The sequence below is a fragment of the Trachypithecus francoisi genome, unplaced genomic scaffold, assembly GCF_009764315.1.
Source record: "Trachypithecus francoisi isolate TF-2019V2 unplaced genomic scaffold, Tfra_2.0 Lachesis_group1, whole genome shotgun sequence".
NCBI lineage: Eukaryota > Metazoa > Chordata > Mammalia > Primates > Cercopithecidae > Trachypithecus > Trachypithecus francoisi.
In genome coordinates this window covers 15227845-15245747 of record NW_022681454.1, presented here as the reverse complement: position 1 = coordinate 15245747, position 17903 = coordinate 15227845, and the positions used below count along the sequence as shown (strand labels likewise).

The 17903-nt window shown below is 37.2% G+C and overlaps 1 protein-coding gene and 1 long non-coding RNA gene across 4 annotated transcripts in view; one reads left to right on the top strand and one right to left on the bottom strand.

Annotated features, from left to right (window-relative positions):
• The window catches only part of TAPT1 (transmembrane anterior posterior transformation 1), an 82016-nt gene that overhangs the window by 26551 nt on the left and 37562 nt on the right, over positions 1–17903 (top strand). The window contains 3 exon segments of the mRNA XM_033213820.1: positions 6249–6367; positions 17602–17642; positions 17645–17763. Coding sequence (XP_033069711.1) covers positions 6249–6367; positions 17602–17642; positions 17645–17763 — 279 coding nt within the window.
• Positions 142–17640, bottom strand: LOC117085182. Of its 3 annotated transcripts, none has more exons than XR_004437847.1 (5): positions 17575–17631; positions 15874–15994; positions 15572–15684; positions 6675–6735; positions 142–415 (listed from the first exon to the last, which is right to left on the bottom strand). It is a non-coding gene; the product is annotated as an uncharacterized LOC117085182 (long non-coding RNA). The 3 variants fall into 3 exon arrangements; XR_004437848.1 differs by lacking the exon at positions 17575–17631 and adding an exon at positions 16089–16213; XR_004437846.1 differs by lacking the exon at positions 15874–15994 and having other exon boundaries at positions 17575–17640.

Genomic DNA, 17903 nt, shown 5'->3' with positions numbered 1-17903 from the left:
GAGCCCCAGAGGCAGAGGTTGCTCTGAGCTAAGATCATGCAACTGTACTCCAGCCTGGGCAACAGAGCGAGACCCTGTCTTGAAAAAAGAGATAGACTAGATCCAGTTATGTTGAATGGTCAGGCTGGAGAGTCGAGTCTGTGGAAGGAGACTGTTAAATATGTGTTTCTTAGGAATGCTTTTAGCTGTATAGAACAGAAAAACTGGTTAACAGTGATTTAAACAAGTAGGAAACTATTTTTTTCAACAAGTCTAGAAAAAAAGAGGTCTCAGTTGTTGCAGGAGATTAATGACGCTGTCATGGACCCAAGTCCTTTTCATCTTTCTACTTTGCCATCCTTGGCAAATTGGCTTTGGGTCCTCTTGCTTGTTGTCTTCTAGTAGAAGGATGACAGCTGCAACCTCAGCATTACATCTGCATTATAAACAGAAAGAAATGGGGTGGGCATTGCCACCTTTTTGACTATGCCTTTTATAAAGAATTGAAAGATTTCCCAGATGTGGCCTGGAATACTTCCACTTCTGTCTTATTGTGCAAACTGAGCTACATAGCCATCCTCAGCTGCAGAGGAGGCTAGGACAGTGATTATGCTTTTCCAACAAACGGAAAAGAACTGATAATGGTTATTGGGTTAGCCATCCCTCAGAGCTTTCTTTCTGGAAAATTATTATAGTCATATTCAGCATGGACTGGAAGTGAGACAAGCAGGGAGAGCTCAAGATCCTTCCATGAATGTAGTTAATATATAATATAATTCTACAATTAAAATTCTAATTTAATTCTACAATTACATAATTTAATTATACAGATTAAAATCTTCATTTGATTTATTCCCTTCTCATGGTATTTATTTCTTGTGTTAAATATGTCAGATGTATGTTGTGGATTATCATGAAACCTTTCAGCAATATTCTTTTCCGTGTTTATATATGTTCATGTAAGTTTGCATATCTGGTTAAACTAAAATGAAAATATTCTGTTGGCTTTTCTTTATCTTGTAATTCTGTGCTTTTTGGCAATTCATTATTTCATTGTTACCATGCCTTGTACATTATAGCTATTTAACACATTTTTCTAAAAATTAAATTCAACTGCTTAGACTTAAATAGAACCACTTAATTTTCTTACCAATGTAGCAAATTTTTATAAGCTTTAAATTTGTCAGATTGAAGGTGTAAGTATTGATATATTGTTATTACTAGGCACAAACTATTATTGTTGAAAGGGAGAAGGGTTACTGTCATACAGGGGAATTATTTGTAATCAAGCATCAACAACTTTAGCTTCTTGAGTCTGTTTGTAATAGCTGAGGCCTGATCAAGACATCAAATCTCTCTTGGGTTTTACTTTCTTCTATGATTAGAAGGTTGGGCTTAGGTCATGTCAAGAGGTCTGATAGTGCATGATTCATTGAATGAGTTTGCCTATGAGGAATGGTGAGGGCAGATGGAAAGATTTAAATGTCTAGTTGAGTAACTTAGTTTTGCCTTTTTGAAGGTCGTGGCGGGGTTAACATTTAGGAAAAAAATAATCCAAAAGTTCATTTCAAATGAATGGACTTAAAATGTCATATAAAGCCTTTTTGTTTTATGTCAGTGTGAGGTATATGTTAAGAAAACATAATGACTGTTATTTCCCCTTTATTTCAGTAAAACAGCCCTGGGATTTCACTGTGAAACTAATAGAGAATACTTACTCAGACCCATATTTGTGGCAGTGTTTTCTTGGGCATCCTAGTCAGTTTCTAATTTCATGAAAACATATTTAGAGAATCATCCCTCTAAATTCTTCTCATGATGCAGCTCTTGCTGGTGACACACCCTTGCGCAGATGTACCCCCCATGTGGCTGCTAAGAAGTAGGAAAGCCAGTAGGGATCCACATGTCTCAAATCTCAGCAGCCTTGGCTGGTGCTTCTCCCCTTCTCTCCGAGGCTTGTCACATCCTGCTTGTGGTGGTGGTGACCATAGCTTCCACATTCTTTCTGCAACTGTCTTACCATTCTTAATTTTTTCAGGGGAGGTTCGGCATGTGAGAGCCATCAGATAGTTCTAAGACAGACCAGCAAAGCCTTTAGGCCTCTACCGCATTTATTGATGTATTTAAAAGATAATTTTTGAACTTGGCACCATGGGGCCATGTTTATCTTTGTGAATCAGTCACTTATTTCTCTAATTTCAGCTTTGGAAACAGTCTTAAATTTCTCTTCTCTGTCTTTCATTGTCCTATATCAGGCTGCTGTGATCATTCACACTGATGGCTCTTCTCCTTCCATACTGTCCTCTCTGCTCGCTGCAGCCTGCTGTGGTGCTGCGTGCTGACCACTCCCTCGATCTGATCCTAGATAGAAGGTATAGGATCAGTGCCTAGAGCAGCAGCTAAGACCTCTGTTCCTTAGGTGACACTCAGTCTTGCCTTGGACCCTGAGGGCACTCCTGCCTTGCTGCATCATACCAGCCTCTCAGCAGGAGCACCACAGCCCTGTCTAAGCCCTGTCTGTAGCAAGCAAAATACCAAGTAATAGTTCCTGCCTGGTGGGTTGTTGTGAGGATTAAGTTAATGTGGGTCACATGCTTAAAATATAACACTATTCAAAATGGATTGGAAATAAGAGAAACAAGAAAGTCTCAGGATCATTCTATGTACATAGTCCTACAAATTAAAATCTTCAGTTGATTTGTTTTCCATGGCTACATATGCTTACATAGCTTGCCTATCATAAGAGAACCTGGCTCATGATAATCCCTTTTTTGGCCCTCTCCTAGAGTATAGACTTTCTGGGGCATGAATTTTTTAATTCAGATGATTAAAATGATTTTATTGTAGAGATAACCTTGAATCTGCAGTAATTGCTTTCAAAGTCAGTCGTTTATAGTTTTCTTATTGATATCCTGTTCCCCTTGACATTCTGCTGACAACTGATCCCTACATGTGGGTTTATTGAGAGCGTATTCATTCTCAGCAGAGATTTATCAAAATGTACATGTTTCAAAATAATCTAATCATCTTCAGGTACCTCTTTAAAATAAAAGAGCTATAAGTGAAAACAATCAAAAGACAAGGATGCCTTGGAACCTAAGAATAAAAATTTGAACTCCTTAGCAATGAGCTAAACGTGATTTTCATGCCTGTTGCATAATGATTATAGCCTAACCTCACCGCTAGGAGGCTACTCACATTGTACCTGTGCATGCTCTTCCGCTGGTTTGGAATTCTGTCCTCTTTACTTCCTGGCAAAATCTAGTGCCCATCTTCTCTCCTCTGTGGGACATCTCTCCTATCTCTTGCACCTCCTTCCCTGTGGTGTGCATGCCACTCTCCCCTACGCCCAAATATACACACTTTACAGACCTAAGCTCTTCACCTGTGTTTCCAGAGCACATCATTCATCCAGCACTTACTGTGCGGTTTGTGTCAAGCTCACTGGGTCGTGAATTCCCTGGAGAAGATGTCTTTCCTCCCAGTGCAGTATTAAGCAAGATATGGTCTCTGCTTTTACAGAAGTAGACCCAAAGCTTTAGCACAAGCTTTATAAAAGTGAGACTAAGCCTCTTTACTCCTACTTTGTGACACTAGACCAGCGATCCTTGACTAGCAGGTGGTATTTGGTGGTTGTGGTGGAGGAGATGGTATTCAGAATTTCCAGAAGATGGTTAGTGTAATTCAAGGAAGCATATTGCAAAATCATTATGCTTCTTTCATTTTCGCCATAACATATTATTTATTTTGAAATTTCAAATGGTGCTAAAAGAAGGGCAGGAGATTTTTGTCATAAAGGGAAGCATAGATTTTTTAAAAGGTAAAGAAACCCTGCTTCATTCCCCACAGAAAGAGGCTGGTGTTTTTATTGATTTATTTCTCTTGAGGCAGGTATTTTTCAGATGCTAAGTTGCAGTTCTATTAGGTTCAAAATAAATATGATAAAAGCAGGTGGCAGAAATTTTCGCAAGTGAATATTTTGTTTACTTACAATGTCACGGGATAATTTTCATTTTGTAATTTCCTTAGCATTAAAGTTCAGATGTTAAAAACTTAGGTTAAACTTTATTTTGAAATATGTATAATGGTAAATCCAGTGGTGAGTGAGGCCAGAAGGATGAATGAAAGTGTCATTAATAGAAATAGTGCTTCAGTTTTCTGCAGACTGAGTGAAGTTCTGGCTCTGCCTCCACCACTCAAGAACCTCGGCCAACTCCTTGTCTCAGTGCAGAGTGTGGGTGGTACTGGACTGCGGCCATGCACAGGCGGGGCCAGCACCTGGCCAGTGCCTGGTTGCATTGCCCAGAACCTGTAGGCTTCTGAAGTCCTTCCAGACAAGAGCTCTCAGAGACAGAGAGCCTGGTGAACGTTTCTGTCCTTTGATTGTTTTCACTTATAACTCTTTTTATTTTGAAGAGGTACCTGAAGATTATTAAGCATAAGATTATTTTGAAACATGTACATTTTGATAAATCGCTGCTGAGAATGAATTTTAGAAAATATTTTAAAATTGTATGCCTGCAGTTTGTAACTCAGTACTTTTAATTCAGTTTTGCACAAAGAACTTTCTAGTGTGTTCCTACTCGTATACCTTCTGCAAAGCTTTCTGTAGTCAGTTTGAGCTGAACTGTCTTCAGTGCCTTGGAAGCTGCCTAGGAGGGAACTAAATTTCAACCTGGCTGCCTACCGGGACCTGATTTTCAGACTGAGTTGCAACTTTTTAGTGGATCACAAACTCTCCTTCTGGGGACATCGGGTCTTCTGCCCTCCGTACTGAACCAGCAGTCCACTCCCAAGGAGGGAAAGGCTTCTCAGTGACAGGAGAGTAATAGAAAAGGACCACAAATTCTATGTACATGGACCTTGCTCAGCCTCCTACTGCGCTGCTTTGTGTGTAAGACAAGAAAACATGCAACACTGGGACTCTATGTTAATCTACCAGCACGTGACTTAGGGGTTTAGCATCATATTTTCATTGTTGTTCATAATGAGTCTAAATTGTGGAAAACAAAAAAAGGACCTATATATTCAGATTAAGAAATCTGGCAAAAATATGTGTAGCATATTTTTGAAACATTTTTATCCAAAATTAAAAAAATATATTCTTCGATTTAAAGACATGTGAATTCATTTGCTAGGGCTGCCATAACAAAGTACCATAGACTAGGTGGTTTAAACAACAGACGTTTATTATCTTGCAGTTCTGGAAGCTAGAAGTCTGCGGTCGAGTGTCAGCGGAGTAGTTTCTTCTGAGGCCTCTTCTTGGCTTGCAGATGGCTGCCTTCCCCCTCGGTCTTGATATCTCTCCTCTGTCTGTGCCTGTGTCCAAATTTCCTCTTTTATAAGGAGTCCAGTCATTTTGGATTAGGGTCCACCATAAAGACCTAAACTTAAATTACCTCTTTAAAGACCCCATGTCCAAGCACGGTTACATTCTGAGGTACCAAGTTGGGAATTTGATAGGGGACACAGTTCAGTCTGTAACTGTGAATTTCAATCTGTGGAGGTAGGGCAATTTATTGACTAAAGATACGTGGAGTGCTGTGGCTCGGGCATATGTATCATACCATAATTGTGTGCCAGACATACAGAAAGTCGCCACTCTTAAAATGGGTAGCTGAGTTTGTTAGCCTAGGGGTGGCTACTTGGCCAAGTCCTCAAAAGACTTCACCCTCTCTCTGTGTAGTATAGTCCTAAACTTAACAAGTAAGAGTGTCTAACGTTACCACAAAAAGAAAGGGTATGACAAGTACTCAAGAAAGAAGGAGAAATATAAATGCTAAGAGGTTGGTCCTGGAATTAAGAATAAGGCCTTCTGAGTGCAGCAAGTTTCAGTGCACATGAAATTGTGTTAAACTTAGTGATCAATTTGCATGTTTTTAACATAAACAATGTAACTCAATATATATTCCAGTCTTTCCCATCAACGAAGCACCCTAATAAATAGGAATAGCAAAATTATGAGAAATAAAGATTGTCCATAATATCTTTAGAGCTTGAGGAAGTACTCAGAAAGACACCAGATTATGTGCCATTAACTATGGTCATGGGCAACTTGTTTTTGAGTAATTTCTTCTGTGTGTCGTAAACCAAAGGCTCTGCAGGAAGCACAGACTCATTCTTTGAAGAGTAGAACTATTAATTTGTTATTCCCAGGGCTAAGTTTTAAGAAATTAATTTTTTATAATGTTTAGAAATTCTGATTGTTTGAAATTTTCATTTACAAGTATTTGTAAAATACTTTTTTTTCTTCTCTCCTTAAAATTCAGCTGATGGTTTTTGGAATCTTTCTGTGCCTGGATGCGTTTTTGTATGTGTTCACCCTGCTTCCTTTAAGAGTTTTCCTGGCACTGTTCAGGCTCCTCACTTTGCCTTGCTATGGCTTAAGGTAAGTTTAAGATCATTAACTATTGTAAATGTATAATATTTCTTTATTTTTAATACTTGTAGTGGTTGCAAAGTAAGAATAATTCATACAGTTTCATCCACACTTTGGCCCTTCATGCGTACACTGTTTACCTTTTTAATGGATATTATATAATATGTTTATATAATATTATATTTTTTATATGCTTATTTTTTTCGAGAATTGTTTTGAACCGAAACTTTGCTTTAGCCAGTAAAATAATGTTAATGCTGGAGGCTTTGTAGCAGTGTAGAAAGGACCTGGGAATGAAAGTCAAAGACCTACTTACCACGTTCCTAAGTCACCAGGGCCTTTATTTCCCCGAAGTCCTTGGGCCTCGTAGGCATCATCTGTAGAAAGAACAGGGTTCTAGGCTGGAGTGGGAAAGGAATCTCCTCAGGAGCTCTTACTACAAGGGTTCCTCCATTTCGTTTGAGAATCATTGTTGTAATGGTCCGTGGAGCCTTAGTTACTGGTTATAGATGAGACTGATTTGTGAGAGTGGAAGAACTCTGGAAGACCATTGTCCCATGGGGAGCATCAGATAGCCCAACCCGACATTGACTGTTTTGTGAGCTGTGCACAACTGCCTGACTCCTCTAAGTGTGCTTCCCCATCAGCAAAAAGGAGCTATTGAGAGCTCAGCATCTTTTACCACAAAGATTGGAAGATGTAAAAAAAAAATACCCAGCATAGTACCTGGCTCATAGTAGACCAGAACAAATAATCAGTTTTCTTCTTTTTCTTCTCTACCAAAACTAAGAATAGTAAGGTGAAGGTGTTAAGCTTACATGAAGCTTAATGCTTTATTGGTCTTGAGGTTAAAAGCAAGTTTGGCTTTTATGGTTTTCTTTCTTTACATAGTTATGCAAGTGTGTCTCCATTCTGTATATAGTCCCTCTTTACAGCATTTTTATTTAATTCTTATCATAAATGTCAAAGTTACATTTCTGACATGCATCACTTTTCTAAATACATTTCATTCTGTGAAAGTTCTAAAATGCTAAAATGGACAATAATTTGTGAGGTTTCATTGAACTATGGTGACTGTTCCATGGTGTATAAAATATATAATTAATAAAATATTGTAACCATAGCAATTGAGTTAAAAATTAGTGGTTGATATACACAATTATATAGTTTTTTAAAAAAGACTAAAACCATGAAAGATTCTTTTTTAAAGTGGTAAATGAGCGTATACTTGATATTTAGTAACACATATGGTCTTTTTAAAAATAAGACTTAATCAGTTTTGATAGAAATTCTTCCCATTATAAATTGGAATAATTATTATGATGATCACATTATAAAAGGATTAAAAATTCTTGTTTTGCAAGATTACATGGAGTAAAACAATTATAAAACTTCAGCTCCTGTTATTGTTACATGCTATATTCTGTAACTTACTTGCCTTCCAGGATAACAGTGAATTAGTGTTACATATTTTATTAGTCACAAGTTAATCAAATGGGAAGGTAGTTTTAGAAACTTAGTCATTTAAGTTATTTCTAGTACATCCTTTTTTCTTTTAGGAGAAATTTTAAGAAGGCCTTATTATTAACAAACTTTTTAAAAGGCATTTGTAGCATGGTACATTAATACTAACAAAACCTAACCACAATAAACTATTTTCTTTTATCACTATTGGGAGCTTCATAATATCATGGCATTTTAGTTCATTTTCAGAAGACCAAAATACAATCTAATAAAACATTACTAAATATACGTCTTTATTTGGAACTGCATAAAGCGAATAGACACGTGGAAATTTAGATAAAGTCAGGTGAAACACATGATACAAAATTACTAATACTGCTGGATGTAGTGGCTCATGCCTGTAATCTCAGCACTTTGGGAGGCAAGGTAGGGGGATCGCTAGAGGCCAGGAGTTCAAGACCAGCCTGGGCAACATAGTAAGACCTTGTCTCTACAAAAAAGTTAAGAAATTAGCCAGACATGGTGGCACATGTCTGTGGTCCCACCTACTACAGAGGCTGAGAGGTTGGAGAATCACTTGACCCTGACAAGTCAAGGCTGCAGTGAGCCGTGATTATGCCACTGCACTCCAGCCTGGGTGATGGAATGAGACCCTGTCTCAAGTAAAGAAAGAAAATAAATTAATACTATGTAGGACTTTTCACATCTACAGTATGAGCTACATTACTTTTTAGTTATTCTTTGATCAACAATGTGCATCAAGTTCATGTTCTAGCCATCTTTATGTGGATGGCTTTTAAAGACATGTCATGTGCTCAGTGGCTGTTGGCACAATGTGATAAAACATTAAAATGGGCCGGGCGCAGTGGCTCAAGCCTGTAATCCCAGCACTTTGGGAGGCCGAGACGGGCGGATCACAAGGTCAGGAGATCGAGACCATCCTGGCTAACCTGGTGAAACCCCGTCTCTACTAAAAAATATAAAAAACTAGCCGGGCGAGGTGGCGGGCGCTTGTAGTCCCAGCTACTCAGGAGGCTGAGGCAGGAGAATGGCGTAAACCCGGAAGGCGGAGCTTGCAAAGAGCTGAGATCTGGCCACTGCACTCCAGCCTGGGCGACAGAGCGAGACTCCGTCTCAAAAAAAAAAAAAAAACATTAAAATGATAGATAAGCTAATGACTATATTCCTTCTGGAGTGTTCCCTTCCTTGGACATTGGTTAGCACACATATGAGGTATACTAAGTAACAGTGGTGATTTGCCAATGATCCCAAGGGTCTCTCTTTGGGGACAGTTGTTTGAAGTTCTACCTTGTTATATTGTACAGGTATCTAAAACTGTGCTGCACTCAAGTTCATTTCTGCATAGCCCCTGTTACATGGAAGAACAGGGCACATAAAATAGTGTTAAAAGAGTCTTCTAGACCAGCACGGTGGTACACACCTGTCATCCCAGAACTTTGGGAGGCCGAGGTGGGAGGGAAGCTTGAGGCTGGGAGTTAAGACTAGCCTGGGCAACATAATGAGACCCTGTCTCTACAAAAAAATAAAAAATTAGCCAGGTGTGATGGCACACACGTGTAGTCCCAGCTACTTGGGAGGTTGAGGTGGGAGGATTCCTCGAGCCCAGGAATTCGAGGCTGCAGTAAGCTGTGATTGCACCACTGCATTCTGTCCTGGGTAACACAGCAAGATTCTGTCTCTTTAAAAAAAAAATAAAGTCTTAAAGTGTTTGTTCTGAAAATTAAAAGGTGTTGCAGGGACCTGGGAAATCTTAAATCCTCTTCCAGTATTCACTTTACTAGTGGTTAGTTATCCCTACCTCTAACCTGTTTTAGATACGTTAAGATTTTTTTTTTTTTTGTAGCACATAAGATGATTGCTTTCTTACATTAGTTTGAAATACTTTGAATCTAAATTTGTTTGAGTAGCATTTGAAAATAAGATGTTTTCTACTTTCAAAATTAAGCTAAAATGACACTAGAGGGCAGCCTGTTACACACTACATTTAAGACTCCATTGAGGATTTCCCCTGCAAACACTTCTTGCTGTTTCTGCTTTGGAGTAACTGAAAAATTAATTTCATGCTATCACTAATAAATACTTACATGTATAAAAAACGTGAAATGCAGTTAAAATTATGTAACCGTTTCAACAGTTTTAAATGATAGGAGTTTAAATGAAACTTACATTTTCATTTAAATTTTAAATGAAACGGAGTTCAGGCAATTTTAGATGCTTTGAGGATAGCCAAGTTACACTGAATAGGAAAATCCTGCCTAATGTCTTAGTGCCTTAAGTATGGTTTGTTAAAATTGAGTAATTTGTGCTTACAGTAATATAGTTTGCAATTTTTGTTTCTTTAATTTAGAAAATATCTCTTTGAGCATTATTTTTAAAGTCACAAAACTTGAACTATTTGATAAGGTGAAAGTTACATTAAACAAAGCTATTGTTAATGTTAAGTCTAAGACCTTTCAAATATTTTAGGAACATAAAAATACTTTTTAGGTTTACCAAATGATTATTTAGAAATAGCCAGATTTTGCCTTCTGATAGTTTTTATTCCAGTGTTTTCTACTTTGATTAAAGATTATTCGATTTGTCTTGCCTATAGTGATGTCATGTTCCATCCTTTTCAGCAAGCAAAAAGTGCTCTTTCCTTCAGTCTGACTTTGTTTCATAGAAATAAGAAGAAGTGAAATAGACCAGCAAAGAAGTTGATTGCAGTTTTTTAAGTAATGGTTTCTTTTTTCACTCTCCTGTATTTCAGTCTTCTTTCCATAAAAACTTACTGTCTTCCTAGTCTCTTTGTTCTTTGAAATTGTTTTCACAAAAGGGAGGAAACAGTCCATTTGTCAAATTAATCAGGATGCTGACATGGAAACAGTTAACTCTTTGCAGTCTCTAGAACTGTTTGGTTCAGTATCACTTCAGTAATGTAAATTATTGCCTTCTTTTTATATTGGAGATCAGTGTTCTCACCTCATCTGTTTGCAGATTTACATCTTATACAGCATTTGTGAGAAGCTTTTTAAAGCACATATACCCCCGTGTTCTCTGCTTCATAACTTAATATTTGAACCTATTTGTAGATCTTCTACAAACTTGTCATGGTTTTTGACTTAAGTAAAATAAAGACCCTGTCCCTTCACTAAGGCCGAGGACAAGGGTGGTTCTACAGTGCCTTAAGTAAACCCAGCCTTCATCATGATGGCTCATCCAGCAGGGTGTTTTGCTGGCTTTGACCCTGTTATTTAAGTACTGTTCATTTTGAGATGTTGGCAGGGTAATTATCTGGAGTCGTATTTGTATGTGGTGTTTGCCAAGGATGCACTCCCTCCCTAAAAGTTTCTGTCTGTCCTCGGTGATCTGAAGAATACTTCATTGAAATTGTTTCTGATGAATTAACAACCTTGAAAAATCTTTGCCCCCAAATGCTTTGTTGTAGACTTAAAAAAAATTAGCAAATGCATCTAAATTATTTAAAAGCAGATTCACTTATGTATATCTTCCCTGTTTCCCAGATAAGAGTAGTTGTCATTTTAGAAATCATTTGAGAAACTTCTTGAACTAGGATAATCTTTTTAATGATTCATGGCATATAAAACAGAACAAAGTTTTGATTTATTTTATGAAGTATCTATTCCTTGAAAGAATAATATAATTTTTATTTTTCAGAAAAGCAGACTGCTTTATATTATGTTAGAGGTACCAAACATCCTTTTTCCAAATTTACTTGTAGAATTAAATGAAAAATAGCTAATTATGTACATTTGATTTACCTGGCATTTTTGTCAGCCCTCTATTCTCCTAAAATTTGTGACTTCGTTTTGTGCTTTAGAATTCTCAGTCACGTGAGTTAAAAGTTAAAGAAGATTATAGAGAAAATTGATATAGCCTGGTACTAAGAACTGAATTATTGTTGAGAAAACTTCACTGAAACATTTTAGAAAGTGATAACGTGAGTTGAACAGGCTTAAGTAATAAATGCCGGAGTGTTTTTTGGTTTTTGTTTTTTTACCATTAGAGCAACTAAAATATGTGTGAGCAAATGTTCTGACCCCTGGCCCGGCTTTAGGCATAACTCTCACATGAGGCTTCACAGGCTTTTATTTTTCTTGGTTGAAGAGGCAATAGTATCATTTTCTTTTGAGAATTTATCCCATGGGAGAGCTCTTGTCTCCCAGAATTATGAATTTCAATTGCTTGAGAGTTTCCTAACCTTTTGAGTTTCCTTCGTATGCCTTACCTCTTTAGAAATAGTTCTACCCAAGATTAACTTCACCTGTATGTTATAATAGATTTTTCTCTTTTTAGACAAAATTAAGCCTTGATTTTGGCCTAAGTGATTGATGCCACCACTGTAGCCACTGTAGCACAAGTAGGGAGAGCTCTTGGTAACTTTCTCTAGGGAAACAAATATGCCTTTTACTTCCTTTTACCAGGGCTGATCTATGTGGCTTATTTGTTGAGAGCAATATATTTGTTGTTATTAAAAAGTCTTCGTAACGCCAGGTTTTATTGTCCCGTTTCCTCACCATGGAGCTCTAAGTAGCGTAGCAACATTACAACCTTCTCTCTTTCTTTCTCTCTCGTAAATCAGACCGAAGGGAGGAGCACTTTCACTTCCTTTATAGAATGGAATGTGGTGGCACAGGGACTCCTTGTGGTGAGTAAACCCTGATTTTTCCTTCTATACTCTTGGCCAAATTGACATTCATTAAACGCAAAAGTAAACAGGATAGGCAGATATAACCATTAGCGGATAGAAACATACTGAAGAAAATGTGGATCCCTGTCCTTTTCAAAATAGCATCTTTACTTGGTCTTAAAGCTTTGTCCACATTTCTTTGTGAAGGATTTGACTGTGATTTCACCTAACATGAAAATCCACTCAGAAGTGATCTTTACACATATTAGCTTAGACTTAGCAAATACCTCATCCCCAAAGCCACAGAAATTGGCTGAGCTTAATTCCTTCCATATAAGCAGTTTTTATTTTGCATTACTAAAATTGTGAACATAGCTTTATAAAAACAGTTTTTTTTTCTGGTATAGTTTGAAATTAAAGTTTAAGAAATGGTTTGAATCATTCCATTTATGTTAAGTATTTATTTTTCTGTTATATGTCAGTCAAACTTAAGATTTAAGATACTTAATTTTCTAATTGAGGAAAACATCTTGATTTTCACTACTTTATTCCAGTTTACTTTAAAATTATAAAAGGACTTCACTTTCAAAAATAAAACCATATTAAGTATTTTGCATTTTTATTTCAGTAGTGCTTGTGTTTCTTCTCTCTTTCAATTATACCACAAATGGCTGAAAATACTGAGAGAGAGCGAGAGATCTAGTCTATGTATTTTGTAATGAAATAACTCATGCTAATATTCTGGCATGTTTCAACACTGATTTGCAATAACTATGCAGGGATTCTCCCATTTTTCTCGCTCATTTTTGGTGCCATGTCTTCCTTCTTGATCTTTCTGTCCACTACCAGATTTTACTTTAATCACAGTTAGCGTATTATCTTCCACTAAAGAGGAGAAGGAGAAAGCTTACCCTTGATCGTCTTTCTCTACTGTATAATTCGGTTTCTTTAAATCTATGAGCCCTTCGAAACAACTGGAGATGCTCTAATTGGTATATTGTACAATGTAAAATTGTACAGTTGCTAAAAACACAATGGAAATGGAAATGTTTGTAAGGATAAAAATAAAATTTAGGAACGTAGCAAATTTGGTTTCTCTAAGGTTGGTTTTACTAGAAATTTTTAAAAGAATTCTGTTTAAATGTCTTGTTTTGAAAAATGTTTAAGTTCTATTAAATATCTGATGTGATACTACTTGTGTGATGACATACACCCAAAGCTGCAAATTAGATTAGCAGGTTTTTCACTTTGCCCAACAGTATATTTCATTTGTTTATGCTTTCGTATGGGATTTTCATCATTTGCAAGGTGAATTGCCAGTAACCACCACTTAGCCGTTTATAAGAACTTTAGCATGAAAGTATTTTTCAAAAGCCAATTCAGGATTGAATGGCAGGGCCTTGGATAAGCTTCTTAGGGAGTTTGAAGTGCTTATCAGATAGTCATCTAAAAATATCCTGGCAGAGAAGGAGCAAATAAGCTGATTGGTTCAAGTTGTTTTAACCAGGTAAACTTATTTGTGAGGTTAGGTCTTTTCTTAGAAAGAGGCTGTGGTACATACAGCGGTCTTTTAAGATGCCACCTTAGAAACAATTTTTTATTTTGGCAGCCTTTCCTTTTTGTTAACAAGGACATTTATATGAAAACAAGACCCTTTCCAGGTGCGGTGGCTCAAGCCTGTAATCCCAGCATTTTGGGAGGCTGAGACAGGCGGATCACCTGAGGTCAGGAGTTCAAGACCAGCCTGGCCAACATGGTGAAACCCCGTCTCTACTAAAAATACAAAAAAAAAAAAAGAAAGAAAACAAGACCCTTGTTTTTAAAGATTCTGCTTCTTTTATTCTTTATTTGAATAATATTCCTTAGTTCTGAAAACCACAGTCATCCCTGCAGCAACCAATTATGATGTTAGCAATGGATGGAACACTTTCACCAGAGCAGGGGGTGCACAGAAAGCAGTGAATTCAATATGTGTATATCATATACATATCATATAGTCCAGGTTTTTTTGCAGTCATTTTTAGAAATAAAGACCAAGTGATAAATAGGTTTGTTTTTTGTACAGCAATTTATTCAGATGAGATTGCAGTACAGTGATAAAGTATGCAGTGTTAAATTTTACGGAAAGATAATAGGTTCTGAGTTGTTGATTCCTGCAAGTTTAGAAGTTCTGTTTTAAAAAGTCCAGAATGCAAATGGTTCTGAAGAGCATGCCTTCTGGAGCCAGATTGCCAAGTTTCTATCCCTGCTGCACCATGCGGGAACTTAGTCACTGTGCAACCACAGGCGTGTTCTTGACTGTCCGTTGGCTCATTTGTAAAACTGAGATGATTAAATAAATAGGATTATTGTGAACACTAAAAGGAATATATGTGGATTGTCTAGGATAGTGCCTGCCACATAGTAACTGAATTGTAGCATTAGGTGTTTCTACAACTTTTCTTTGTTAATTTGTCAGCTTGGTTCAAAAAGTGTGGTATTATATCATTTTGGGATATGTATTTCCAATGTTTGGTAGATCTAATTTCTAACTATGGCTTGTATTAAATATACTGTTCCTTCGTTGATATACTAACACATTGTTCTTTGATTCCAAATATGTATATAAAGAAACACAATTGGATATATACTTAAAAGCCCTTTGTCTCTTAAAATTGCTCTGACTGAGATCACTCAACTAAGTAGATGCCATCTCATACCGAAAGCTCTAGGTATAGTTTTCTACTTTAATTAGTTATCAAAATTATTTTTGTAATTAATGCAAATTAATACTACCCTACTTTTAGTTCATATCATTTAATTTATAAACATGATTTGCAGTCTTTGAACACAAAAGCCTATGACTGTTGGTGATGTGTGACTTTCAATATATGCTGAGCTGTGCCATACTTCTGAGTGGGGGCTGGTGGCTCACCATTTTGTTCCCTGCTGCCCAAGTGGAGACAGTCACACCAAGGCCAGGAGCTCACAAGTGTTCAAAATGTCTCCTCTTCTCAGTGTTTGGATGAGAAATAAGTTTAAGGGATCAAGATCCAATTCTTAGCAGGTATAATAGGTCTTCCATTTTCAGTCTTGTAGGGATGGAGGCAGGAAATTACCTTGATATTCAGATAGTCCTTGGCAGAGATCTGTGCTCTGGGCTGGTTGGCTGGGAGTTAGGAGATGAAGGGCATTCTTTGTTCCCTGAGGAGAAAAATGTCTCTCTTTTTCTCTGTGGGAGAAAGAGGAACAGCATTGGATAAAAGAAAATCATGGTGAAAGAGAAATAATGATAGAGATTGATCAACTTTGTCCTTGATGCAATTTTTCCCAAAGCCTTAACTTCAACTGCTCAGAATCATTTTACTTGGCTTTTCATACCCATCTTAAGTCATGTGATCTGACTTAGACAAATTCTGACCTCTCTCTCGTTTAGGCTCATTGGTCCAGCCCAATGTATGTCCAGCCACCTTTAGCCCTTGGTGAACAGTCTTCACAGAATTGGCCTGCTTTCAGAACTTCTGCAGTATCTTACATTCTGTCTGTAAATAGATCAGCCAAATTCATATCTAACTGAAAACATCATACAGTGCACATTGTAGAAAACAAGAATGAGTTTCTGTAACAACTGCTCACAGGATTGGTAGAGCATCATTGTGACCTTATAAAGCAATGTTTCAAGTAACAGTTTGGAAGATTTGCAAGTTCCTTGTTAAACTCCACAAAGATCTTTGGAGGAAAAGCATTAGGAAAGAGGTCTGGAGAATATGTAGCCAAGGAATATCAAATACATTGACGACTCAGACGGCCAATGGCCAGTTAGAAAATGAGCCCACCCCGTATTGTTGCTTAGAACATTGTCACAATTGGTGGAAATGAAGAGATTCTGTAGCTCCTAAAAAAAAATACTCGGGCTGTTTTATTGATTGCACTGTGCATAAAAACTGCCAAAACAAGAGACAGCATTTCCGTCCTGAGGAGTCAGCCTACGACAGGCAAAGAGAACGTATCTTTCCCATTCTTGTCACAAGAATTTTAAATCCAGTGGAAGAAATCTTAATTTCTTCTTTTCTAATGTATTTTTTGCTCTGTCTTATTAAGATGGTTCCTTTCACAATTTAGGTTTAGCTCTTTATACTCTAACCTCAGAAGTAAGGAGTGATTATTCTGCTCATATTAATTATGAAAAAAAATTTCGACTGAAGTCACATAGGACTAACATCTGTAATACAAAAGCTGTCCTATAAACCAGTACAAAAAAGATAGGGAGTGTTCGCATGAAATATAAATAACTGTTAAATATGTGGAAAGATGTTTAGTTTCCTAATGATAGAAATTAACGTTAAAACTACACTGTGTACAATTTTCCACCAATGAGACTGGCGAAGATCCAAAAGTTAATCAAGCACTGTATCAGTGCCCTGGGCTACAGGCTTTCTCCTGACATTGCTAGTTAAGGTATAAACTGCACCCTGTACAGCACAGTGGGCAGTTCAGCTGTTTCTGTCAAAATTTCAAGTGAATATAACCTTGGAATTCCAATTTCAGGAATTTATCCTACAGATACACTTTCATATATGAGACATGGCATGTACATTGCATCATGGCTTATAATTGCAAAAGACTAGAAATCTGTCCGTGGTACGTTAAATAAATTATAGTTCATCCACATAGTGGAACACTATGCTGCCATAAAAATAGGAACTCCTGATGAACTTATATGGAATGTTATGCCATTAAGTACAAGATGCAGAGCAGTATGCATAGAATGTAGCATTGTGTGAAAAGGGCTGATCCAGCAGGCTACATGCAGAGATGTATGATTAGTTAAAGGTTTATGCCATAATGGTGGAAAGCTGTTGCTCGAAAGCACCCTATCAGTAGATACCTGCCCTCTGTGTTCATTTGTTAAGATTGCCAACATCTAGTAGTAATTCTCACTTAAAATCTTTATATTCTATACTTGGACAGAAAATTTTACACTGTCGAGTAGTCATGTAGTTTAACTTCCCTTGTTTGAAGTTTTTAAAAGATCAACATAATTCTTATTTTTACCTTTGTATGCCAGTGTATATCAAGTAAAGATTATTGTTTTTGTGAGAACATACAGAGTAAAACTTACATTTTTATTACTTCTTGTATGTTTCAGGGACAGACGTTTGCTTCAGCCTGCCCAGGTGTGTGACATTTTGAAGGTGTCATTTTGGTCATCTGCTATTTTATGATGCACTATGTTGACTACTCTATGATGTACCACCTGATAAGGGGGCAGTCCGTCATCAAGCTCTACATCATATACAACATGCTGGAGGTAAGGACCTCGCTTACCCTGCACAGGCCTGGCCAGGGCACTCAGCTTCAAGTCTTCCAATTCTGAAGGTACCTGAGAGTCAAGAATGCTCTGCCGACTCTAGTTGTGATGCTTCTGGCCTTTACTGTGCTATCATCACT